We start from the raw sequence: 27250 nt of genomic DNA, 5'->3' as shown, positions 1-27250 counted from the left end.
TTGAGGGCCAAGGTGGGCAGAACTCAGAGGGGCTAGGCTAGGGGCACAGGTGCCACTGTACACCTTGGACTGTTTGGGAAGGGAGGAGGCAGGGCAGGGCTAGTGAGCCCCCAATCCCGCTCTGGCCCTCCCTCAAGCCTGGGCCCCTTCGCCTACTCCACTCCCCTCCCCTTTGCCTCTTCCCACACCCTCAGCTTGGCCTGGGATTTCCAAGAGTCTGGCCAGCTTTGCCTGCCTGCTAGCTGCTAGGTCTGCCTGAGTGGGTTCCGCTTTGAGCAACTCAGATCTGAGGGTGGGAGGTGGGGCCTGATGCGGCTAAAGTCGCGCATGTGCATACATACACATTCATGTGGGACACACATGCTTATTAACATGTCAGCATACAGGCAGGCGCCTGCCTGCGTTTCCATGAGATGCCCCACGTGCATCCCTTCCCACCCCTCCACTCACAGATAGCCCCTTCTTACTCTGCCGTTCACTCCTGTAGCTGGCCAGGCGGGCACATGACCCATGCACACAGGCATGCGTGTGCACACGCTGGCCTGCACACACGTCTACTCATACACGCCAGCACAGCTGGTGCGCTGAGCCAGCGCACACCTGCACATCACCTGCATACAAATGCGGTCCCCAGACGTTCCCAGCCGGCAGAGGCACAGACGGAGGGTCCTCTGACAGGACAGACCTGGCAAGTCAGCCTCCTCGGTTCAACCTCCCTGCCTGGCGGGGAGGGGCACTGAGGCCCCAGCGGGTAGGACTGGCCTGAGGCCCCCTGGGAGCCAGCTGCCACGTCAGAAGGGAGCCTAGGTCTCCTGACTCCAGCCCTGAGAATGTGCTTGGCAGAGCCAAGGACAAAAATGCTCTCTGCTGCCTGGGGACCCCATCTTGACCCGCAGCCTCGTGGTTACCTCCTCCCCTGCCCCCATCCGGCCTCAGCCTGAGCTGGCCCAGGGACCGGTCGGTGTGGGGGCAGGGAGGGGTGGGCGGTGCAGGGGGGGGCGTCGAGGAGGTGTGAGGCAGACCCCCTGTGGCAACCGTGATAATCACAGCCTCTGATGCTGCATCAGCCTTCCATCTGAGGGGACATCTGGATGCCCTGTTCACTTGCCACCTCAATGAAAACTGCCTGCCTGTGCTGCTCTGGGGACTTCTCTCCCTCTCCACTTCCCTTTCCTCAGTTCCAGCCCTCTGGGGCTCAGGGCTGTAAATTGGTTTTGCTTTTAACTGCAAAGGTTTCACACTTTTTCTTAAAGCGCTCTCTTGCCTGGAGTTTTTCGGGAGGAGGAGCGGGAGGCAGAGGTGGCCCTTGTGAACAGTCTTTGGCTTCCTTGATCCAAACATGGGTTTCTCTGGCTTAATCTTCATATCCCTGGCCAGTGCCCAGGACGGAGGGAGGGAGGGCCGAGTTGTTCCCGCAGCCAGGAAAGCACTGGGTGTGAGAGACTGATCTGGGTGACAGGCCGTGTCTGGCTTGCTAGGAAACCAGGGCAAGTCCCCCCTAGATTGAAATTCACGAAATTGAGGGTCTGCAGGCCGAGAGCCCTGCACAGCCTCCCCTGACCCCCTGCAAGTCAAGCATGAGCAACATGGCTCACTTTACTTCTCCCCCTATCAGAGGCCCGGCAGGGGCCTGGTCCGCACTTTACAGATGTGGAGACTAGACTCAGAGACGGTGCAGTCCATCTAACTAATGGGGCAGGGTGGATGGGGCTCCAGGCCCGAATGCTGCTGGCTCAGGAGCCTTGATCCTGGCCGTGACCCAGGCTGCAGTATGTGACTCTGGGCAGGTCACTGCCCCTCTCTGGGCCTCTAACTCTCCAGCCACTGAGGAGATGCCTGGGCATTCCCGATGACTCTGACTTCTGCCTGAGGCACCCCTGTGGGATCAGGGTTGGGGGTGCCCCCTACTGGAAAGCACTTTGAGGAGGGGCTATTGGGAGTGTGTCTGGGTTCCCAGACTCACCCTCTCTTTCCTTCGGCTCTGCTTTTGCAGTAAGAAGAGCTCATCTCCTGCCCTCCCACTGCGGGAGACCCCAGCCGCTGTGCACCTCCTGCCTGGGGGGCTCACAACCATGTTGCTCTGCTCCCCCTCCCCCATGGAAGCTGAGACAAGGGAATTATTTTTGGAACAAGAGCAGTTACACAACAAATGAATTATTTATCTTTGGGCATGGAGGAGAGGAGGCATTTGCTGGGCTCCTTAATTCTTTTCTGGATTGGAGGGTGGCTGCCTGGGTATGTGGCCATGTGTGTACAGGCCTGTTGTCGTACACAAGACTGTAGGTGTGCTTGTGAGTGTGTGTGTGTGGTTGTGCGCACCTGTCTATGTGAGCTTGCTATGCAGTTCTGATTCACATGGGGGCATGTGGGTCTTTGTGCCGGCAGGTGGACGAGTGTGGACGTGAGGATGCTGACGCGTGTATGTGTATCTGCCCCTGCCCTGTTAAGTCTCCAGTCTCCTTTCTTTGTCTACTGGCTTCAGACACTGTCCCCTCCCCCCTCCCTCTTGTTTCTTTGATCTCCTTCCTCCCAGGTCCTCTGGCCCCCTCCTCCCCCTCTTGCCCCCCTGCCACCTTCCTTCTTTTATGTAACAGGGACCCAGAGTGCTGCTGGCACAGGACGCCCTGGGAGGGGGTGGGAGTGGGGCTGGGGGCCTGTGCTGGAGCTTAGAGGGCTGCCCTGAGCCTTCACACTGATCTGTCACCCCCTCTCGGTGCTGCCTTTCAGGAACCAGGTGACAGACGCGCCTCTTCCTTCCTGTCCCCATCTTTCGTGCTCCCCTCTCAGAGTCCCAGTCTCCAGCCTCCTGTGGGAGTCGTCTGAAATTCTGAGCCCCGAGCCCCAGGAGGAAGAGGAAGAGGCAGAGGAAGTCAAGCCCCGAGAACCTGGGCATCTTCCTGGCAGGAAAGGAACACCTCGGGGAAGCAGGCTGTGGGGCCTGCAGCCCCCCTGGCCTTGGTCTGGCTCTGGTGCCCGGCGACTGTGGGTAGCACCCCAGAAGGCCCCCTGACAGTTGGCACTGGCCGTGCCCACCTCACCTGGGGCCCCCGAGCTGGGGGTCCCCCAAAAGATGGTGGCAGCCCCAGGGAGGACTGTGCTGCTGGCCCCAACCTCTGGCCACTAGGCCCCCCGGCGCCCCGGCCCCCCACCCTGAGCCAGGCCTGAGAGGGGGCCGTGGCCGGAGCCATGCTGCGCCTGGGGCTGTGCGCGGCCGCGCTGCTGTGTGTGTGCCGGCCAGGAACCGTGCGCGCGGACTGCTGGCTCATCGAGGGCGACAAGGGGTACGTGTGGCTGGCCATCTGCAGCCAGAACCAGCCGCCCTACGAGACCATCCCACAGCACATCAACAGCACTGTGCATGACCTGCGGCTCAACGAGAACAAACTCAAGGCCGTGCTCTACTCCTCGCTTAACCGCTTCGGGAACCTCACCGACCTCAACCTCACCAAGAACGAGATCTCCTACATCGAGGACGGCGCATTCCTGGGCCAGTCGAGCCTGCAGGTGCTGCAGCTGGGCTACAACAAGCTCAGCAACCTGACCGAGGGCATGCTGCGGGGCATGGGCCGCCTGCAGTTCCTCTTCGTGCAGCACAACCTCATCGAGGTGGTGACGCCCGCCGCCTTCTCCGAGTGCCCGAGCCTCATCAGCATTGACCTGTCCTCCAACCGCCTCAGCCGTCTCGACGGCGCCACCTTCGCCAGCCTGGCCAGCCTCATGGTGTGCGAGCTGGCCGGCAACCCCTTCAACTGCGAGTGCGACCTCTTCGGCTTCCTGGCCTGGCTCGTGGTCTTCAACAATGTAACCAAGAACTATGACCGCCTGCAGTGCGAGTCGCCACGTGAGTTCGCTGGCTACCCGCTGCTGGTGCCCCGGCCCTACCACAGCCTCAACGCCATCACCGTGCTCCAGGCCAAGTGCCGAAATGGCTCGCTGCCCGCCCGGCCTGCAAGCCACCCCACGCCCTACTCCACCGACACCCAGAGGGAGCCTGACGAGAACTCAGGCTTCAGCCCCGACGAGATCCTGTCAGTGGAGCCGCCAGCCTCGTCCACCACGGACGCGTCAGCGGGGCCGGCCATCAAGCTGCACCAGGTCACCTTCACCTCGGCCACCCTGGTGGTCATCATCCCGCACCCGTACAGCAAGATGTACGTGCTGGTCCAGTACAACAACAGCTACTTCTCCGACGTCATGACCCTCAAGAACAAGAAGGAGATCGTGACGCTGGACAAGCTGCGGGCGCACACCGAGTACACCTTCTGCGTGACCTCACTGCGAAACAGCCGCCGCTTCAATCACACCTGCCTGACCTTCACCACCAGGGACCCAGTGCCCGGCGACCTGGCACCCAGCACCTCCACCACCACCCACTACATCATGACCATCCTGGGCTGTCTCTTCGGCATGGTCATCGTGCTGGGAGCCGTCTACTACTGCCTGCGCAAGCGACGCATGCAGGAGGAGAAGCAGAAGTCGGTCAAGGTCAAGAAAACCATCCTGGAGATGCGCTATGGGGCGGATGTGGACGCCGGCTCCGTTGTCCACGCCACCCAGAAGCTGGGCGAGCCCCCTGTGCTGCCCGTGTCCCGAATGTCTTCCATCCCCTCCATGATCGGGGAGAAGCTGCCCACCACCTCCAAGGGGCTGGAGGCTGGGTTGGACACGCCAAAGGTGGCCACCAAGGGCAACTATATTGAGGTACGCACGGGCACGGGCAGCGAGGGCCTGGCGCGGCCAGAGGATGACCTCCCTGAGCTGGAGAACGGCCAGGGCTCGGCTGCTGAGATCTCCACCATCGCCAAGGAGGTGGACAAGGTCAACCAGATTATTAACAATTGCATCGATGCCCTCAAGCTGGACTCGGCCTCTTTCCTGGGGAGTGGCAGTGGTGGCGGGGACCCTGAGATGGCCTTCGAGTGCCAGTCCCTCCCTGCGGCCTCCACCACCTCCTCCACCGCCACCCCTGTTCCTGGCGTGCTGGAGCGGCCCAGCTTCCTCTCTCCCCCCTATAAGGAGGGCTCTCATCACCCGCTGCAGCGCCAGCTGAGCGCCGATGCCGCCGTGGCTCGTAAGACCTGCAGCGTCTCCTCCAGCGGCTCCATCAAGAGCGCCAAGGTCTTCAGCCTGGATGTGCCGGATCATCCGGCCACTCCGGGGCTGGCCAAGGGCGACTCCAAGTACATCGAGAAGGGCAGCCCCCTCAACAGCCCGCTGGACCGGCTCCCATTGGTGCCGGCCAGCAGCAGCGGGAGTAGCGGTGGTGGTGGCGGCGCCGTCCACCACCTGGAGGTGAAGCCCGCCTACCACTGCAGCGAGCACCGGCACAGCTTCCCGGCCCTGTACTACGAGGAGGGCACCGACAGCCTGAGCCAGCGCGTGTCCTTCCTCAAGCCGCTGACCCGCACCAAGCGGGACTCCACCTACTCGCAGCTCTCCCCCAGACACTACTACTCAGGTTACTCCTCCAGCCCTGAGTACTCCTCCGAGAGCACGCACAAGATCTGGGAACGCTTCCGGCCCTACAAGAAGCACCACCGGGAGGAGGTGTACATGGCCGCCGGCCACGCCCTGCGCAAGAAGGTCCAGTTCGCCAAGGACGAGGACCTGCATGACATCCTCGATTACTGGAAGGGGGTCTCGGCCCAGCAGAAGCTGTGACCCTCTCCCCACCCCCGACCCTGGTGAGGTTGGAGGGGGAGGGCCAGGGGCACGCGGGGAAGGGCCGGGGCAGCCGGGCGGGCGCGCTGGGGGCCGAGGAGTGGACGCACACGCACACCCGCACGCACGCACCCACGCACACACGTGACCACCACCTGACTGTGAACAACCACCACCCGACAATAACGGACAGGAAAACAAAGACATGTTCTCCTTAAAGTTTACACACTGATACCGAAACCAGTCGTCTTTACTGTGCTGCCCAGGGACTCTGCTGGGGTGTGCGGGCTCGGTTGGGGGCGGAGGGGAGGGGGGAGGGGCAGACAAGGAAGCCAGAGGAGGGTGTGGGGTCTGGGGCTCTGGGACTAGGGACAGGTTTTGGGGTAAAGGAGCCTGGGGTGGAGATGGACCCAAGCTCCCCTGGGGCAGGGAGTGGGTCCCCCAAATGGGGGACAGGTTACTGGGAGACTTAGTAGCATATGGACATTGGGCATCGTTTTCTCCCTTTATGGATGGGGAGACCGAGGCCCAGAGGAAGGGCGTCACGTGGCAGGTGAGAGGCAGTCTCCCAGTTTCCCAGCCCAGTGTTGTCCCCCACTCCCCCAGTGGCTCTTCTGGGGCCCTCACCCTCTGTCCATTCGCTACCTGTTCCAGAGCTGTGGTCTCCTGGAGCTGAGGGTCAGGCAGGTGCTTTTCCTTTCTAGAAAGGCTCATGGCCACGCCCCCAGAGTATGGAACTCCTCATGGGCGGCTGTGGGGGGGTCTCTGCCCACTGATGCCAGCACCCAGGAGAAGTGGGAGGTCCTGGTCGTAGGGGAGGTGCAGGCATGGGACGGTCCACCAGCCCCCTTCAAGTGTCTTCCAAGTAGCCTGGGAGCTGTCGACGGGGTCTGAGGAGAGCGGCTGGGCCAGCGGCCTCCGCATCTCAGGTGCAGGCCTCTACACCCCGGCCCCCAGCCTCTCTGGGCCTCCAAGACCCCTACTCATCCCAGAAGGGCAGGGGTGAACTGTGATACCTGAGAGCAGCCGGGGGGGTGGAGTCCACTGGGGGCCTTCCTGACTCTGCCCCTACGTCCTGGCGTCCCACCTGCCAGACCCCTGCTGTGGGCTCTCCAGGCAGCATCTCAGCCTGCCCAGAGGAAGGAGGGCCTTCTGGGGTTTTTCCACTCACACCCTCTTGGCTACCTATCCCCACCTTACCCACTGGTCTGAGAGGCCCCCATGTTTTCATGGAAATGGCCGCTCCTCCCATGCTGACACCCACCCAACATCGAACAAAGCACAAATGGTGAGCACCCCCCCACACCCCTACTGGGAAGGAGCAGGCTGGGTTCCTGGGGCCCCTCCCCCTCCCTGGCCTGCCTCTGTCACCATGGCAACCCAGAGCCTGGCAGTTGGGACCGTTTGGGCTTCTGGGGGTTCTCTCTCAGTCAGTGTGGGTGGCAGAGGGCCGTGAGGGAAGGCAGGGCCAGATGGGGTGGCTGCCTTTCTCAATAGCTGGGGGCTTCCTGGGGTCAGCTCTAAGGGACGGATCTGGGGTCCTGAGACTGTCTTGGAGACTGTCTTGAACACTGACAGGGTGCTGAGGGGTGGGAGTCAGCGCCCCTGCACCTGTGGAAGGGAGGTTGGCCAGTGGGGAGTGAGATGACTCTAGCTTTGCCCACCTGCCCATGTGCCCCTTGGCGCCCCACCCACCTCAGGAGTGGAAGGAGCCCACTGGGCTCTCCTCACACTCCTGGTTGTGGCCTGTCACTCAGTTGGGTTCTTGAGTTTTGGGGGTGTGACTGTGGGGTGAGGGTGGATGCTGGATGGGACCTATACTGTGGAGGGGATTCTGACCAGGAAAGCTAGTGCCATTCCCTGGGTGGTAGGCTCCAGCGACCTTCCTGGGGGAGGACAGTGGAGGGGAAAGGGGCCTTAGGGCTCAACTGAGCCCCACTTGGGGGACAGACCAAGCCTGGGGCTCACTTTTGGGGTGACATTTGCAAAGAAAGGACTGTTCTCCTGGGGAAGTGGAGGGGAGAGGGCCAGCATGGACATGCAGAGCAGACCTCTCCCAACTCCCCAAAACCTGCCCCCAACCTCTCCTCACACTGGATTGATGAAACAGAAAAGCAAGCAGAGAAGCCAGTGATGTGAGAAAGCAGATTCCCTGTTATATTTGCATGACGATTTTACTGTATTTTTCTGAGCAAACATCTGTCGTGTATGTGCCAGTTTGTCCAGACTCCCTGGCCCTCCCTCCCTCCCCGCCGCGCTCCCATTCCCACATTCCCTCTGTTGTGATCTGACAAGCAGCTCTTGAAACCCAGGGAGGGGCCCGCTGTGCAAAAGACCCAAAACAGGTGCCACCAAAAACACCCACCACCCTCCGACCCACCTCCTGTTTTTCTGGACATCAGGGCCAGCCCACAAGTGCCGCCTCCCCTCCTCCCATCAGCCTCTTCCTGGCCAGGGAAGGGCAGCCCCAGGGAAGGGCACCTGGGGGGACTGCTCCTCTGTCCCACTTGCTCCCATTTTGCAGATGAAGAAGTGGGAGCTCCCCAAAAGGAAGGGGTCTGGTGATTTGCCTGCCGGGAGAGTCAGTCACATTGCTGAGTACAGGAGGCCGAGCTTGGGGTGGCTCTACAAGGGGGGAGCTTGAGGCCCTGAGGGAAGAACCCATAGGGGGAGCCCCTCCCTTGAGGTTGGCCTAGGGACAGCACTGCCCATGGGGAGGAATCCTGCAGCAGGAGCCAGAGCTCCCCTCAATTCCCCTTCATTCTTGGCTGAAGATGACCTATAAAAACCTCAGATAGGCTGACTTTGGGGGGCTTCAGAGGATAGGTCCCCATCTTAACCGCAAGGGTCTTCCACTCCAGGAGCTGAACCCACATTCACAGCCCAGGGCATACAGGTCTATGAAGCAGAATAAGATGACCTCCTGGGTGCCCAGGCCAGGCCAAAGCTCTGGGGAGTGGGGCACACACTGTTGCTCACCCCAGAGGCTTTCCTGCATCTATGTCCTGTGTCCTGTTCAGGACAAAATATTCACAAAAGACTGGTGAACATTTATGTCCAGGAATCTGGCTGGCCGGGGTCCTGTGTTTGTAATGGTGATGAGCACGGTGGACCCCGGTGCCATGGCCTGGGCAGGCCAGGAGGGCATGAAACCAAGAGAGAAGGGAAGGGGGTGGGGGTCTCCTGGGGAGGAAGGGGACAGGGGGGCCTAGTGGAGTGGGGTTGCTGCACCCTGGACCTTCTGGAGGCTGGCTGGCCTCTTTGAATAAACCTTCACAGGAGCTTCCTTCCTTGGCACCTGTTCCCGGGAAGGGACACCCATGGTCTCCTGGAGAATGCAGTAGGGACCGTGACCCTTCTGTTGGAGCTAATGGCCTTCCAGAAGTGAAAAGTCGGGGTCTGGCAGGAAGAAAGCTTAGTCTGGGGTGGCCACCTCCTCGGGGGTCCCAGGCTTGTCTCCTCTCCATAGGAGGGGCCTGTGTTGGCCCCCCAGAGGCTCCTCACCCCTGACCCCTCCTAGGGGACAGAGCAGGAGGACGGTGGTGGCCTGTGTCCAGGCTGGGAAGGGACTGTCTGCGGCGGGGGCGAGGGCGGGGGGTGGGGGTTGGAGTAGAAAGACCCACCTGGGGAGAGGAGGTCTGCAGAATCCGAGAGAGGCAGGGAGAAGAGTCTGAGCCTGGTCGAAGGGCTCTGAGGTTCCTAGCGAGGAGTCGCCCACCTGCACCCCTCCTGTCCTGGACATGTTAACAGATGGGGAAGCAGAAGCACAGGGAGGGGGAAGGAAAGAAATCTTCAAGGGTCTCAAAACATACTAAGGCCAGGAAAGGGGCCAGACATGGGGGACAAGAGTGACAGGTCCCGGCTTATAAGGGGCTTACATGCAGTGAAGGGACAGCCACAAAATGCACAGAGAAGCAAAAATCGGGAGAATAGAGTGGGGAGGGGCCAGGGGAACCCTCAGGGCAGGGGAGCCAAGCTCTGAACGACAGAGCCAGAGGACTAGCCCGCTAGCCAGGGGAGGATGACATGGGAGGGGGGAGAAGTAAGGTTGTTAGGAGGGGCTGGACTCCCCCACGTACCTCCTCCGGTGACCTCCACTACTCTGGCCCTTCCCTGCAAAGACCCCAGGGTTCAGCAGCATCCCACCACATTCCTGAGGAGGGAGTTGGGGCCTTCTTTCTGAGGTGTTGGGATGGGTGGTCAGGCATGAGGAAGCCTGGGGGTGTGAGAGCCCCACAGGGCTTAAGGGGCTCCCCGAAGCTTGCCCGCCAGGCCAGAGTGAAGGTTGGGGCTTACCTGAGGGCAGTGCTGGTCTCCTCTCTGCCGAGACCGCTGCTTCACAGCCACCTCGGTCCTAGGAGCTGCCGTGCTCCTCGTCTGTCCTCCCACCCTTAGGACAGAACCGGTGTTAGACTCCTTGTTCTCATGCCTGCCACCGAGTCCCCCATTAAGATCCATCACTGCTGCTGAGAAGTAGGGAGAGAAAGGGGGTGGAATGGGGTGGTCTTGAGAGGGTCTGGTCAGCCTCTCCTTCCTTTACCTGCCCCTTGCCAAACAAGCACAGGGCTGGGCAGGGCCGAGGGGGGTCCACTCTTGTCCCCTGGCTTCCTCCACCCCCACCCCTCAACCCTGGCCCTGGAGCCACCAGCCCATCCATCCTGTCCCACGGCTTGGCACCTGGTTTGGGTCGTGCAGAGCTGGGCTCCTGGCCCCGGGCTACGAACCTGTGAACCCCAGCTGTGTGTGGACCTTTCTTCCCGTGGCGGGGCCTGAACTCTCCTTTTCTTCTTTTTGGGGTGGGGGGAGGGGTAACTTCATTTATTTTCTCTTCCCTATATCTGCCTCTCCCTCTTCCCTATTTCCTGTTTTAAACTGAATGGCACGAAATTGTTTTCCTCAACTCGGAGATTCCTGTATGGAGAGAATCAATTTCTATATTTGCAATAAATTTCTTATTTAAAACAACAGGACCAAGGTCTTTGTTGAATGTCGACCCCTCCCTCTGCAAGTTGGGATCCCAGCGCCTCCAGTTTCTGGTAGCCAGTTCCCATCTCCCTTTCTCACCAGAGCCTCACACGCAGGGTTAAGGAAGGGGGCCTATCAAATGGGCAAGTCTTTGCCCATGGTCAAGGGAAAAAGAAGTGTGTCCCCCAGACAGCACATGGGCCAGCTGGGAACTAAGGGTCACTTTCCCTGCCCCAATCCTAGCCAGCTGGGGGCCGCATGGTGTCATCCCGCTAGAAACGTGGGAGCCCACTGCCATGTGCCCCCACTCCCCTGCCTGGTGTCCTGGCCTCCGTTATCACTGGATCTAGACTGCAGAGGTGGAGGAGCATTGGGCATCACTTCAGTCTCAGCTGATTGCCGGGGGTTACGCACTGTAGTGAGTGGCCAAGGACCCCACTTTCTCATAGGCCTGCCTCTAATAGCTCTTTGTCCTTAGAGGGTTGGGATGGTGGGAGTACCCTTTCTCCTGGCCAAGGTTGCCGAGGTCAACTTCCAGGCTGCCTGCCTCTTCCAGCCGTCTGCTACCCTTTTCTCCACAGCTCTGAACCACCCCTGCTCCTTCTCAGGAATCAAGAGATACACCTTGTCTCTCTGGACAGGCATGGAGCTCAGGATTCATCCAGTGACGTCAGGCTGAGCTGCCAAAGCTTGGATTGGGAAGGGCGAGTTGGGGAGCCTGGACCCCAGCTCCAAGCCCCAGCCTCCCTGTCTCCCCAGTAGACAGAGCCCCTCCACCTCTCTTCCCAGACCTCTGCTCTCCAACTGCTGCTACGCCCTGCCTCTGGGTAGCCCCTGGATTCAGCCTGGATTGCTGTAAGGGAGTTTGGTCTCCCTGACTGAGCTCTTCCCCATGAGTGAGGCCACACTCAGACATTCGGCAGCCCCACCTGGGGTCCGTGTTCTCTGTGGCCCCCCTGGCTCCTGGCCCATGGGCCTTTCCTGAAGCCTTTTGCCTCCCTGGGAGTTGGTATGGATTGGGGGGAGGGGCTCCCCGGAAAGACCCAGGCTGGAGTCCCAGCTTGTATCCTGTCCCCTCCAAGCTGCCCTCAAGCACCCTCTGTGCTGCTGTCCCAAGGTGGTCACAGCCCAGGCCGTGGTCTCCCTCTGCTCGTCAGCTCTTCTCAAGCAGCTGTGTCCTGCTTCCCTGGTAACTTGCCCCCTGGGTGGAGGGGGAGGGAGACAGGTATGTGGGGAAGGGTTCAGAAGAGCAGGTGCTGGAATCTCACAGGCTCTGTCATTTCAGGCCTGCAGGTGGGACTGGCCTAGGGTCCCCCAGCCCAGCCCAGCTACCTTCTTTTGACACTCTGTCTTGGTTTCTCTTCATCAGCATGGGCCTTTTCTCTTGGAAAATTCTTATTATTCCTGAAAAAACAAAGATGTGACTAAGTGTGGACATGTGTGTAGGGGGAGCAGGGTCCAGGTCAGGTCAGATCCTCCCCCTTGTGGCTGCCCCAGCTCCCCCACCCCCCTGAGTGCTACCACACCATGAGGGTTAGGGAGTTTACAGTTAGTGGGCGTTTGGAACGTGTCCTCAAAGAGTTTTGCCTTTGGGTACAGAAAGGCTCGCTCCTTTGTTACTTGGATTCCAAAATGAACTATTTACAAAGTTAGATTCAAAGACTCATGGTCTTTCATTTCAATGCAAAAGTTACTCTATGAATAAATCTAGTCAATTTGAACATTCATTTTTAAGGGGACTTTGGGTTAATTTAGGTCCTGCGTACACATGTAATTAAGTAAATGTCCTTAACTCTCCCAAAACTATATCAGGAAATTTAATATATCTGATTTCCTTTTTCAATACTTCATTTATGTGAAGAATCTTGTATCCTGCTAAGTTTCCGCTTACTCCTAGCTTGACTCTGGGTTCTTGTCACGTCCCAAGCTTCTTATCACACTAGTGGTATTTCCAGGAAAATCACAATTCTGAACTAATTCCTTATTTTCAAATCATTGATTTGAATGTCAAGGACACTGGTGCTTTAACATTTAACAGAGCAGACAAACATCAAAAATACCCGGAACACTAAATATCCCAGATCACTCAACACAAATGTTTATTAATTAGGCAAATGTGACATGTTTATTTGGTACCTACTTCTAATTCCTTCTGGGGTGAGGCGGTATTCATCCAGTAAGGAAATAAATGCCTTGTGGGCAATTTTGAGTAAAACCTTGCTGGCTGGGGCTCCCGAGGACTTGAGGCTTCGGGTGGGGTTGGGGTGCTATAGAAAGAGCCCAAGGCCAGGAGGCACCCCACTTTTACACTTTCTGTGTCATTCCCTCCAAATTGGGGTTCTTCCAAACCAGTGCCCGTGGGCCTAGCTGCAGGTGACATGGCTCTTCTGTCTTCTCCAGAAAGTCTGTCAACCCCCCCATGTCCTCTCAACCTTGACCCTGTCTAGCTCAGGACCGCTTCCTCCTTCTCCACATTCACAAACACACCCCCTATATACAAGAGCCCCCACTACCCGAGCTCTGCCGGGGCTTGGTTTGAAGGTGTTCACAGTTCCAAGTTTATTCTGTGACCCCTCACAGCTGCCAGCCAGGGAACTTCTGTTTAGTCACTTAGTTCAATTCCCCTCCCCCGGGCTCCCACTTTGCCTTCACAACAACAAAAAGCTCTTTCTCCCGAAATACCCTCAAATTGAGCCCTATGGGGCTTCCCTGGTTCTCAGAGGCAGCCCCAGGTTTGTGACTCCCAGACCCCTGCTTCTCCCAGGTTGCTGCCTCCTGCCTCTGCCTTGGGGGGTTGAGGTTTCTGTAGGACCCAAGGGCCACCTCCTTTAGGCCTGGCAGGACCCCTGACCTAGGCGCCCTAGCTTACCTTGTCTCCCTACTCGCTGCCAATGGTCTGCGGCCCCTTTTCTCCACAGCTCTGAACCAACTCTGCTCCTTCTCAGGGGTCAAGAGATGCACCTTGTCTCTCTGGACAGGCACAGAACTTGGGCTTCATCCAGTGACCTCAGGCTCAGCTGCCAAAGCTTGGATTGGGAAGGGTTAGTCGGGGAGCCTGAAGCCCAGCTCCAAGCCCCAGCCTCCCTGTCTCCCCAGTAGACAGAGCCGCTCCCCCTCTCTTCCCAGACCTCTGCTCTCCAACTGCTGCAACCCCCTGCCTCTGGGCAGCCCCTGGATTCAGCCTGGGTGGCTATAAGGGAACTTGGCCTCGCTGACTCTGAGCTCTTGCTCAGGAGTGAGGCCACGCACAGGTATATTCAGTAGCCCCACCGAGGTCAGTGTTTCCTGTGGCCCTCCTGGCTCCTGGCCCGTGGACCTTTCCTGTGGACTTTTGCCTCCCTGGGAGTTGGTGTGGATTGGGGAGGCGAGGTTAGGAAGGACTCCCCAGAAAGACCCAGGCTGGAGGTGTGGATTGGGGAGGCGAGGTTAGGAAGGACTCCCCAGAAAGACCCAGGCTGGAGTCCCAGCTTGTATCCTGTCTCCTCCAAGCTGCCCTCAAGCACCCTCTGTGCTGCTGTCCCAAGGTGGCCACAGCCTGGTCCCAGTCACCCTGTTTACTGACTTCCCAAGCAGCTGTGAAAAGTGATAAAGGGAAACCTCACTAAAATGGACATGGGAGACCAGAAGGGAGAATGCTCAGGCATGTACCATTAGCTATCAATACTGATCCCAACAGAAAGAGATAGACCCTGCTTTTCCGGCAGGAGGTGACACTACCTTAGCACTGCCAGCAGGAGGAAGATTTTCTGCTGGCTTGAAAGTGAAAGTGAAAGTGAAGTCGCTTAGTCGTGCCTGACTCTTTGCGACCCCATGGACAGTAGCCTGTACCAAGCTCCTCTGTCCATGGGATTTTCTAGGCAAGAGTACTGGAGTGGATTGCCGTTTCCTTCTCCAGGGAATCTTCTTAACCCAGGTATTGAAGCCAGATCTTCTTCATCATAGACAGACGCTTTGCCATCTGAGCCACCAAGGAAGTCCCTGGCTTGGCAACAGCTAAGTGTCACATCTCAGCCAGAGTAAAGCAGTTTTCCTCCAGTGGACTTTTTGTTTATAACCGCCCCTCCTAGGTCCCCTTCTCTATAAGAGTTTCCTCTCCTTCACTTTCTTGGGATTTACAAGTATTTCACCAGAGTCCCCAAGTTGCAATTCTTGGCTGCTCCCACATAAATCCATTTTGCTGGTAGAATAACTGGCTGTTTTATTATTTTAGGTTAATATAGCCCATGTCTTGTTTCCTAAGGGAAGGTTCGCTATGAACTTGCACCATGGGAGGAGGAGGAGAAGGAGCAGGCTTGTGGGGCTGGGGGTGGTCTGAGGAGCAGGTGTTAGAATCTCACAAGCTCTATCTGCTCAGGCCTGCAGCTGGGGTTGCTCAGAGGTCCCCAAGCCTGGGTCAGTTTCAGGGTGCCCTGCCCAGCTGCCTTCCCCCTTGCCCTCCCCTGCTGTCATTGTGAGGATGGGGGAGGGGGTGTGTGTGTCTACAAACCTATCCTCCAGGAAGGACTTGGAATAAAGTCCTCAGGAAAAGAGGCTCTTAGAAGGATCATGTACACATGGTAAGGCCAGCAGCTAGGACCTGGATCTGTGCTTCTCTTAGGCCCCAACACTTCCAGGACTTTCTTTCAACCTGAGAATTACCTTTCCAGGTCACATGAAGTCTTCCTTTTGAGGGAAGGTAGAGGGGGTGGGACATGGGAGGTGGGCTGCCTTCCAGGCCTAAACTGCAGCCCATGCTTATGCCTTGCTCGTCTCTTTGGGCCTGCACCCCCCCAACTGGTCCCTCTACTCCTCACAGCCTCTTCCTCCCAACTGGGTGCCTCAGGGAGCTGCAGGGACCCACACACTCTACTCCTAGGTGAGTTGAGCCAAGTGCATGTCCCAAAGCCAGATCTCCCCAAACTGCAGTAAGGAGGGCCTGGCAGTGGACCCAAGGCACCCACTGTTGAGGAAGGAGAAGGGACTGCATAGAAAATATCCTTCTCATCCTGGGGGACCCCAAAGGTCCTCATCCAGGGACCTCAGGCTCCTTTGCACTACTGTTTGCTGCTGGGCCACCAGCCCTTCTTCCAGACCCTTGCCATCCTGTTGGGACTAGAAACGCCTTCTTTCAGGAAGGTGTCTAGATTTTGCCCATCAGCAGTAATAGTGACAATTGGAGGGTATAGCCAGCTTTCAGCTTATTCCCAGGAGCGAGGCACCAGTGTCCTGTGACAGGTTCCAGGCATCTCCTTCTATCTCTGCCTTGAGTGCTTGGAGTATCTGGGGGACCCATAGGCTTCTTCCTTCAGGCCAAGGCAAGGTCAGCCTCCAGGCTTCACTGGACCTCTGCTTGCACATGACCCCTCTTACTTGCACTGTCTCCTGTTGCCCGACCACAACAGTCTGTGGGCCCTTTCTCCATGGTTCTGAACCACCCCTGCTCATTCTCAGGGATCAAGAGATGGAACTTGTCTCTCTGGACAGGCATGGAGCTCAGGCTTCATCCAGTGACCTCAGGCTAAGTTACCAAACTTGGATAGGGAAGGGGAAGTGGAGGAGCCTGAAGCCCAGCTCCAAGCCCCAGTCTCTCTGTCTCCCCTGTAGGCAGAGCTGTAACAGGAGGGAAAGGGGCAAAGCACAACTTTTGAAAGAATAACGTAGCCCAAGGACACAACATAAACTGATTAGAATCAAATGGGACCAAGATGGCAGACAAGACTAGACCCTGATCCTGAATCAGCAAGAGAAATGACACACCCAGAGGTGCCATGACAGCTCCAAGGCACTATTAAAAGATCAAGGACTGGGAGGCGGCCCAAATCCAGGAAATCTCTGCCCCTTCCCCAGAATAGTTGGAATAGTCCTCCAACTCATTAGCATATGAAAATACCTAGCCTATAAAAACTAACCATGCCACAGTTCACAGCCACTGCATTCGCCCTCTGTGATGGCCCACACTCTGTATGTGGAGTGTGCTTCTCTCTGTTTCTGAATAAATCCACTTCTTACCTATCACTTTGTCTCTCACTGAATTCTTTCTGTGATGAGATATCAAGAACCCGAGCTTCATTAGGTCCTCAGGTATTGTGGGTTCTGGCTGGGTTTGAGTCCCAGCTACCTGGGCTCAAGTCCCAAGCAGGGTTTTGGCTGGGTTTGAGTCCCAGTCATGTGGTTCAAGTCCCAAGCAGGGTTTTGACTGGGTTCGAGTCTCAATCTGTGGTAAATGGTTTCAGAGCCCCTCCCCCTCTCTTCCCAGACCTCTGCTCTCCAACTGCTGCTACGCCCTGCCTCTGGGCAGCTCCTGGATTCAGCCTGGATTGCTGTAAGGGGATTTGGCCTCCCTGACTCTGAGCTCTTCCCCATGAGTGAGGCCACACTCAGACATTCGGCAGCCCCACCTGGGGTCCGTGTTCTCTGTGGCCCCCCTGGCTCCTGGCCCATGGGCCTTTCCTGAAGCCTTTTGCCTCCCTGGGAGTTGGTATGGATTGGGGGGAGGGGCTCCCCGGAAAGACCCAGGCTGGAGTCCCAGCTTGTATCCTGTCCCCTCCAAGCTGCCCTCAAGCACCCTCTGTGCTGCTGTCCCAAGGTGGTCACAGCCCAGGCCGTGGTCTCCCTCTGCTCGTCAGCTCTTCTCAAGCAGCTGTGTCCTGCTTCCCTGGTAACTTGCCCCCTGGGTGGAGGGGGAGGGAGACAGGTGTGTGGGAGAGGGTTCAGAAGAACAGGTGGAATCTCACAGGCTCTGTCATTTCAGGCCTGCAGGTGGGACTGGCCTAGGGTCCCCCAGCCCGGCTCTGGCTCAGGGCCACCTGTTCCAGTTGCCTTTCCCTTGCCATTCATGAGGTCTCTTTATGCCATAGCTGTGAGGATGGGGGTCTGCTAACCCCTTCTTCCAGGAAAGCCCTCAAATTCTGCTCCCTAACAGTAGGCTATTTAAGATGGTCTCACAGCAGCTGAGGTATTTTCCTCATTATTTTCTAGACTGTGAGGTTGGAGAATCCAGTTCTGGGTCTGGACTCTCTTGGCCCCAACTCATCCCGCTTCCCTGACTCAGTTCAGTTCAGTCACTCAGTCGTGTCTTACTCTTTGCAACCTCATGGACTGCAGCATGCCAGGGTTCCCTGTCCATCACCAACTCCTGGAGCTTGCTCAAACTCATATCCATCGAGTTGGTGATGCCATCCAACCATCTCATCCTCTGACATCCCCTTCTCCTCCCGCCTTCAATCTTTCCCAGCCATCAGAGTCTTTTCCAATGAGTCAAGTCTTTGCATCAGGTAACCAAAGTATTGGTGCTTCAACTTCAGTATCAGTCCTTCCAGTGAATATTCAGGACTCATTTCCTTTAGAATTGACTAGTTTGATCTTGCAAGAGACTGAGCCAGACTTGCCTGTGAGTGTCCAGGAGTCTCCAGTGGAGGTGTGGGTCGACAGTGGCCTGCCACAGGGTCAGGGACACTGAATACAACAGTCCTGGGAGCCCTGGCATGCTGGCATAAATCCTTTTGAAGGAAGTAGCCATTATCACCATTACCCCTATGGGAGGGAACACTATCCCACCCAACAACAGAAAATTGGATTAAAGATTAACTGAGCCCCACCCATCAGAGCAAGACCCAGATACCTGAACAGCCAGTCCCTCCCATCAGGAAGCTTCCACAAGCCTCTTATCCTTATCCTTCAGAGGGCAGACAGAATGAAAACCACAATCACAGAAAACTAGCCAAACTGATCACATGAACCACAGCCTTGTCTGACTCAATGAAACTATGAGCCATGCTGTGCAGGACCACCCAAGACGATTGGGTAATGGTGGAGAGTTCTGACAAAATATGGTCCACTGGAGAAGGGAATGGCAAATCACTTCACCATTCTTGCCTTGAGAACCCCATGAACTGTATGAAAGGCTCGCCTGATTACAGGTCCCAATTTGTCACTTCTCAGCCTCTGCATTTGTAGTCTCGCTCAGGGTGAGGACTCAGCCCCCAGGAGCCACCTTCTCAGGGCTCTTTACCTGCAAGAAAGATACAGGTCAGATGTGACAGTTCTGGGCACACTCATTGTTCGTCCTTCCCCCTCCTATGGGTCACCCACTCTCTGTTCCTAGCCCTGCTCTCATTTTTGCCATCTTGGGAACTCAGCTACTGTCTCCTTCCATGGGTCCTTAGCTCTCAGAGTGTCTTCCCCCTTCACACTTGTCTTTGGCCCCGAGACATCCTGATGTGTGAGCCAAGGTGGCAGGGTCTCTGATGCTGCCACCCTCATCAGCAGTTAACTCAGGGCTTACTCCCTCCCCACTCTCTCACTGGTGCCCGAAGGGGTTTGTGACTGGGTCTCCACTATCCACCCTCCACATGAGGCCCAAGGCTGCCTCTCTGCCTGGCCTAGGTCCCCATTTTCCTCCCGTAGGCCTGGGTTGCCAGGCCTATCTGTCCTCTCTCCACAATGCCAAGTCTATCACATCCATTCCTGCCCAGCTCCCATGGGAATTGGAAGCACCACCCCAAATCTCCTTTCTTGGACTGAAATACCTCCCCCCATGACATCCCTGACAGCCTGTCTTGGGTCGTCATGGTTCTTGCCAAACTAAGCAAGATCACATGTGAGGGAGTCACAGTGACAGAGGTGAAGACCTGGAAGTTGTAGCCTCTGAAAGTCCTTGTCCTCAGTATTCTTGCCTGCCTTTTTCCTGACCTCCTCCTCCAGCAACCACCCCTCCGCATCAGAATCTATAATGGCCCAGGAGGTAAAACCCACTCATCCATTCTTTCTTCTAGTCAATACAAAAACCATTTCTGGTCCCTGTCTGTATTAGCGAGACACAACAGCTATGAATTTGGCCTGGACTCTGTTGAAGACAACAGAATTTTCTATAACCAGTTGAAACGGAGAAGAGTTAATGAGAGGGGGACCAAGAGCTGTAGAGAATTATCGGGCGAGCTGAAGACCCAGACTCGAGCTTGTGCTTTCTGGATTGACTTTGTAAGTAACAGTGCAGACCTGGGTCACCTAGGAGGCAGCTGCCCCTTGGTCCATTAGCAGGATCCAGGCTGCTGGTGCCAGGACAACAGTGGCCCAGTGGATACTGGGCCATGGAAGCTGACGATGGGCTGAAGGTTCCTCTGCTAAGGCAGGGGATGGTCACCGAAGTATACCCTCTGGTTCATTGCCTCCTTCCACATCTCTGCAAAGAGCCCCTGATCTGCAGAACCGAATCTGCCCGACACTCAGCTTCAAGAGCATCTTACTTGGGCCAGTTTTTAGCTTTCTGGCCTCTATAGTGCCTGGAGGTACGCTGTAGGGCAATGGGCCAATCCCGCCTGTCCACTGTACAAACCAAGTTAAATCGAATTCCCATAGCAACTCTGGGAAGTAGATGCTTTAGCTCCGCTTTACATTTGGGAAATGGAACAGGGTCAGAAATAGAAATTCCCCTGAGCTGGCACGGCTTATCAGGGGCAGCCTGGGAGGGAACCCCACCCCACTTGACTCCTAAGCTTCGCTCGTTCCTTTAGATAGCTTCATCCAGACATTCCCTCAGGACAGCACTCAAAGGCCCGAGGCCCAGTTAGGACACTGCAGGACATCTCAATCTGTAGGCCAACAGAGAGCAGAGGAAGGCCAGCTTCAGGCCTAGGACCTGTGGCCATCCTGAGCCTCGGACTGAGGTAAGATGTCCTAAGCACTATCAGACCCTGCATTCTGATTCTTTCTATTAGAATTCTGGTTACTTCTAATATATCTATGCAAATTCCTCATTTCAAGATGAGATGAATGAAGTCCAGAAAATAGGGGATGGGGGAGAAAAACTTCCCAGTCATAAGGAGTATGGTATGACCTGGGAGGATGGAGGTCAGGCCTCACACTATTTCAACTAGGCCCCAGACAAGGGAAGGGAAGGAGGCAGATGTGACTAGCATCAATAGGGGACCTGCCTTGGGCCACACACATCAGAGGGCCTGCTTTGACCTGCCTCCAGCACCCTGTTCCTCCCTGCAGGGCAGTGAGTCTACAGGGCCAACATGTGCATGCCAAAGGTCTCCCTATTCTAGATCCTGCTTGAAATAACCTGGGATGCCAGGATCATCTGTCCAGTTGGTCTTAGGCCTGCTTCCACAGTCTATCTGCTCAGGGTGAGCACGTCTCCACGTGGGCACAAGAGATGGCCAAGGGGTAGCTGTGAGTGGGAAGTGTGGACACAGTCTAGATGTATGGGTTGGGGGGTTGCTATTTGCATGCATGTGAGACCCCTTAAGTTGTAAGAAAGCACTGGGAAGAGAAGAGAAGGGGTTGTGGTGGGCCAGAAAATGGGGGCTTGGTTTCCCAGAGCCACCACACTCAAGGCATCCAAGGATTTGAAATTCACATCTTCCTAGGTCATTATGAAGGTATATTTGTCAAAGCAGGAGGATGTGCTAATGATTTCTAAGCTTGATTTATAACTTAAATATTTAGACCTACAGTATTTGAGCTTCCCTTTGTATTCTTGCCCAGGCCTTACTAGCACTTGGAGAGGGGTTCAGCTTGGGGGAGCTTAGGGTGCCCTAAGTGAAGGGTGGGAAGAGGAGCCTACTGTTTGGAAAAAAAGGCTCAATAAATGGTGTTGGACGAGTAAATGGTTTTGCTTTTTTATGTCTGGGCAGGAGCAGGATGGGCTTGGAAGCCAGTCATAGGAGAGGGAGTGACACTGCAAAGGGGAGGAAAGAGGAGTGGATATGGCCTGGCTTGGGCACAAGGGTTAGGAGGCTGGACTCTTGTCTCCTGGAGGAGTGAGAGGATGAAGGAACTGGTTTCTGAGGGAAGAGAGGTGGCATGGATCAGATGAAGTCAGAAAGGCCATTTGCATTTGGGGTGTGTCCTTCCTTTGTCTTGCTGAGTAAATCGCCAATTTCTTCTTCCCTCTTCTGCTGCTCAGCGGAATCCCCAGCCCAGATGGTTTTTCTAGTTTCTTACTCTGAGGGTCAACCCACGAGCCTATGTGCTAGGTGGAGCCCTGGCCCTGGCTGGTGTATGCAGTGGAGAAAGCTCAAGGAGACACAGCCTCTGGTTCCTGGGAGCTGAGAGATGCTGAGGCAGAACAAGGGCCTCCGGGGGTGGGGAATGGGGGCGTGGGGGTGAGAGTGGGGGCAAGGGCCAGGCATGGGAGCTGCCGGATGTTACCACCCCTTAACTACTTGTAAAGTTCTTCAGGTGAGGCATGAATGCTGGGCTGCAACCCTAGTAGACAAGGGGGCCTTGTGTGGCTCAGTCTCTGAAGTGAACACTATTCCAAACAGCCTAGCCTCCCCGTCAAACAACAATAAAAGAGGAATGCTGCTCTTTCCTCTCTTGAAGTACATCTAGATTGCAGTTAGGATTCATGGCAATTCTTCTCAGAAAATCCTTCTTTATTCTGCTCATTTGTCTCCTGCCCAGACTTGTTCCAGCACCCCATCCTTCCACTTCTCTGGTGTTGCTGCTGTCAACTCTGATCCTAGCAACCCCAGGTTTGGGCCATGGGTCCCCCTTGCCCGGCCACTTCTAGCCTAAGGACTGTTCTGGCTTTAGGACCTGAGCATAGAAGCCCCGCTACCAATGCAATCCATTCCTGATGGTCAGTCCCTGAGCTGTCACTGGGCCAGGCCTGCCACGGGCTGCTTTGGGGCGTGGGAAGGAGAGTGGTCCATGGCTCCTGCCCTGGAGGACCTCACTGTGTATCAGCATTGTGCTCAGCTATTTAAACCTCACAGTAGCACCATGAGGTAGGCATTAGGTTGTTAAATCTTTGCAGTATGTCTGTGAGATTAAATGTGTTTCTTATCCCCAGTGTACAGACCAGGGGAGTGAGGCTCAACAGATGTTGATTAACACAGGCAAGGCCAGATTCCCCCAGATCATGTCCCTGCCCCAGACCTGGCTGCCTCTCAATAGCCATCAATAGATATGTCCCAGGCCAGTCTAGAGCCAATCGCTGGACTGACTGCCAGGGATGGCTCTGATAAGAGAAGGAGTATGGTGGCTGGATGGCGAACCTTAGAGTGCTTCCCCAACTGCAGAACCTCAGTTTCCACCTCTGTGAAATAAAGCTATAGCTGCATCCACCTCCCAGGCTGTAGGGAGGTGTTGAAGACCTGAGAGCCGAGGAGCAGTGCTACCAGGGCCTGGCCCAGGGAGGCTGCCAAGAATGTTAGCTGAATGGAAGAGGGTGTGACAGAGTGGCCAACACAGCAGCGGAAGCACATGCTTTGTCCAAAAGAAACAGACCCCGGGGCCAGAGGCATGCGGGGGCAGCTCTAAACCAGAAGAGGGAAAGGAAGAGAATCTCAGAGTGGGATGAAAGAAAAGGGGAATGAGCAGGGTGTGGGGAGGCCTCAGTGTGGGCTCTGGGGGAGGCCTGGGCCCTGGCAGGGCAGAGCCTATAGGGTTAATGGTTAATGTTGAACCTTGTACCACCCAGTCCTCTCTGAAGCCCAAACCTGCAAATTACCTCAATTTCTCCCTCTCCTTCCCTACTTGCATTTGCTTAGGTCCAGAGGTCCTACAGATGGTATCTTCAAGGCGTCTGAAGTCCATCCTCTCTAGTACACCTTAATCTTGGCCTGTCTGTCTGTCTGTCTCTTGGATTCCTACAATGGTTAGAGAAAGGTGTGGGCTCACGAAAACATCCCTTCGTTGACTCCCTCCTGAACACACTTTCTGAAGTCCCAAGGCTTCAAATACCATCCATATGTTGATGACTCTCAGCTACATATCCGACCCAGACATCCCCAACAGCCCCCAAAACAATCTGCTTCCTACGTAAATGGCACCACTCAGCTGCTCAAGCCAGCACCATGGGTCCTCTTTACTGAGCTTTCCCCCTCATTCCCCAGGTCTGAGGCTGCAGCACATCCTACTGACCTGATTTTGAAAACCCACCTCGAATCTGACACCATGTATGCATTCTCCCTGTAGTCCAAGCACAGCATCCTTCACCTGGGCACTGCAGCAGCCTCCTAACTGGCCTCCCTGCCTTGGGTGCAGGCCCCAGTCTGTTTCTTTGAAACGGGCACAGGGATCATGATGGGCATGCATCTGGTTGTGCCCCTCATCTGTCTAAATAATCTCATTGCCTCCATCAGCCAGGCTGAGAAGACCCTTCACCCAGTCATGCCTCTGGACCTTTGAACCCACTGTTCTCTCTGCTGGAGATTTCCCCCTGAACCTCCATTTCTTCCCTTTACCTTCCCTAAAAGAATCCTCCTTAGGTTCAGGAGAACTTTCCCCACCTACACTCAGTACTGGACATGGCCCTGCCCCTAGCTCCAGGCAAATGTGGATTGGCCTGGGCAATCATGGTGGCCCTACCACCGCTCCCCCCACTTGCCAGTGATTGGTTTAGGAATGGCCACGTGACCCATTTCCTACCAAGGGAAGGAAACCTACTGGTGGGCTTTGAGAGGGGAAGGATCTTCTGTGTTCTCCTGGATGCCCTTGTTGTATGTAATTGGGATGCAGATACTGGAACCATTTCAGCCTTGTGGCCACGAAGCCCTTCTCTATGAGCACAGTTGACACACCAGGAAGGCCAAATGGAAAGAGAATATTTGAAGAAATGGACCTGAGGACCCTTATTTGAAGAATGGACCTGAGGACTGCATTGGGTCTGTCTGCCTCTGCCTTCTCATGTGAGATGATGTCTCTTTAGCTGGAACTTGACTTGAATAGGGATTTTGTGTCACTTGTAGCCATATGCAGATACACACCATCAACATGTCACTCCTACCTGTGAAGGGCGTGGTAGATTTGGGCTCAGAGTCAATTCACAGAGTGACAGCTGCTTCTAGGGTTGATGCAGCTGTGGGCCACATTAATAGAAACACAGGGTCCAGGCCGAGGGAGGTGAGGGTTCCCTACTCTTCTGTATTGCCCAGACCCCACCTAGAGAAGCTGTGGTCAATTCCAGGAGGGAGGTTGACCCAATGGAGCCCCTCTGAGAACAATACCATTTGGGAGGTTTGGGAATCCTGTCAGACAATGGACATGTAAGAAAATGGGGGTTTTAGCCTGACAAAGGGAAGGCTCTGTGGGTGACCTCATTAATCTCTTCAAGATGAGTGTGGGGGGCGGCTGAATGGAGGAGAGACCAGCCACATTTGCGCTACTACAGACCACCAAGAGGCAGAGAATGACAGCATAAAGAAGTTTGCTAACAATTTAGGGCAAACTCAAACTTGCTGGGCATTGTTCTCACCTCAGGAACTTAGTAAAACCACAGGCCCAGTTCCTGTCTTTCAGTGAGTCCCAGACTGAGTTCTTAGCACTACAGCGGCTTGTGATACACACCAGCACTGGGCAACCCCTGCCTTGGGAAGGAAGTCAACATTTGCAGGGCACCTGAGATGAGTCAGGTGCTGAGCTGGGTCCACCACTGTGTCTTCCATTTGATTGGGACACAAATCCTTAGAGTCAAGCATTGTTGTTACAGTCATGAGTTCCCCACAAGAAGCATCATTAAAAATGAGAATAACTAATGCAATAGAAATGGAGACTATGAAAAGATAATTCTGAGGTGAAGAAGTGAAAAGGGGAAGAGCTCTTACACATTCACAGTGAGATACACAAAGACTCACAGTGAGACACACAAAGGTTTCTTTGTGTACTCCTCCAGTGTGGCAGAGATCACAGGCTGTTCTCCAATTTACCTTCCCTTCTTCCATAGGAGCAGAGCCCTTGATTTTTGGCTAGGCACATGGTCATCTAGAATAAAGACATAGTCTCCCATCTAGGTGAGGCCATGTGCCCAAGTTCTGGCCAATGAGAAGTAGCAGATTCCAGGAATCTTCTGAAAAGACAACTGGTAAGTACTTTTTGTCTTTATCCCTTCTTCCTGTGACTGGAAGACAGGACTTGATGGTTGGAGCACCAGCAGCTATACTGGACTGAGAAGAGATCTTGGGAACAGAGATCATACACAGGGAAGTAATAAGAGAAGGAGCCTGAGTGATTGACACTGTGGAGTAGAGCCACCATGCCAGTTCTCAACTATCAGCCTCAAGATTTTACTTGAGCAACACATTTCTGGCTTAGGTCTCTGTTACTTGTACCCATGCCTAATCCTAACTGATAAAATGACAATAAACTGTTACTTTTCACTTATGATATTGATAAGAATTAAAAGATGATTATATCATTGGAGACAGTGTAGCCTTGTGGTTAATGTCGCACCTGGGTTGGACTCCTGCCTTGGATTTACCAGCTATGGCAATCTGGATGAATTGTGTAATCTCTGTGTCCCATGACCTTTTCAGGTTCCTTACCTGAAACGATTGTTTTAAAACACACACACACACACACACACACACACACACACACACACGCACAGTATTAGTGAATATTGTGGGAAATAAATTCTTAGAAAAGGCACTAATGCGCCTGCCCTTAAAATTCCTACTTAGCTATCACATCTGCTGCTGACTGGGTCAGAGGTGGTGTGAAATGTAGAGAGCCATTCCAGAAGGCTCTTGGTTGCATCTATTAAAACTTTGCTCTAACGGAGCAATTCTGCCTCTAGGAAGCAGAAATCCTAGGGGCCAGATATGTTCCAGATTTTAAGAAGGTAATTTGGTGCTTATGCCACATTCTTCATCACTCTCCCACAAGGTCTGGAGGTGTCTCACACTGGGGTCTTCAGTTCCACTTCTGATTTCAGCCTCGTGCGCACAGGTCCCACCTCAGGTGTGGCTGGGAAGTTCCGGAGAGTGGAAGCTCCTTGGGGTAACCCTCGGCTAGGGCCCAGGGGCAGGTGGGTAAGTGCCTAGTAGATTCCATCTTTCAGGCGAATACTCCAGGCTACTCATGAAGTCCCAGAGGATTGACTGCTCCTCTGCAGCTACCTCGACAATGACCCTTGTTTTGGCTTCTCCCTCTCCCTATCTTACTCTCCCCAGTCCCTAATTCCTGCTTCCTGGCATCACCTTCCAAATAAACCACCAGCACCCAAGTCCTGTCTCTGGCTCTGCTTTTAGGGAGCCCAGCCCAGAATAATCCCTTAATGAAACACTTTTTAATATTTCTTCAGCAAACTGCATACATATTCACAGTAAGTGAGATACACAAAGACTTGAAATAGCCTCACATCGATTTGGGTCAGGTTTGCTGCCATCTAGGTAAAGAGAAGGTCTTCTGAGCACCAGAATATTATGGCTCTGAATAGGGGCCCGGCCTGTACTTGCCTGGTACACAGAGGTGCACCCTCTCATGCTTGGTTAAGTCAGTGTGAGTGGGGAACGTCTTGGTGCCATGGACTGCTCCCAGAAGTCCCCAAGGACACAATAGTGACCAGGATGTTGAGGGTTGCCATCAAGGAGCTGACATCTAAGCAGGAGGAGACAATCGACAAATACAGGTAGGTAAACAAGGTAATTTGACCTCTGGTAAGATAGCATATTCAAAAGCAGAGACATTACTTTGCCAACAAAGGTCTGTCTAGTCAAGGCTATGGTTTTTCCAGTGGTCATGTATGGATGTGAGAGTTGGACTGTGAAGAAAGCTGAGCACCGAAGAACTGATGCTTTTGAACTGTGGTGTTGGAGAAGACTCTTGAGAGTCTCTTGGACTGCAAGGAGATCCAACCAGTCCATTCTGAAAGAGATCAGCCCTGGGTGTTCTTTGGAAGGAATGATGCTAA

General features: G+C 55.1%; 1 protein-coding gene across 5 annotated transcripts in view; it reads left to right on the top strand.

Annotated features, from left to right (window-relative positions):
* ELFN2 (extracellular leucine rich repeat and fibronectin type III domain containing 2) overlaps positions 1–25758 on the top strand; it is a 71927-nt gene extending 46169 nt beyond the window's left edge. For all 5 annotated transcript variants that reach the window (XM_005206878.4, XM_005206872.4, XM_059887004.1 and 2 more), the window contains one exon: positions 2728–25758. In XM_005206878.4, the coding sequence (XP_005206935.1) occupies positions 3187–5661 (2475 nt within the window). In that variant the 5' untranslated portion in view covers positions 2728–3186 and the 3' untranslated portion in view covers positions 5662–25758. The remainder of the gene's footprint in view (positions 1–2727) is intronic.
* The last annotated feature ends 1492 nt before the right edge of the window (positions 25759–27250 follow it).

The sequence above is a fragment of the Bos taurus genome, chromosome 5 (assembly GCF_002263795.3).
Source record: "Bos taurus isolate L1 Dominette 01449 registration number 42190680 breed Hereford chromosome 5, ARS-UCD2.0, whole genome shotgun sequence".
Classification (NCBI taxonomy): Eukaryota; Metazoa; Chordata; class Mammalia; order Artiodactyla; family Bovidae; genus Bos; species Bos taurus.
This window is presented reverse-complemented; position numbering and strand designations above follow the sequence as displayed.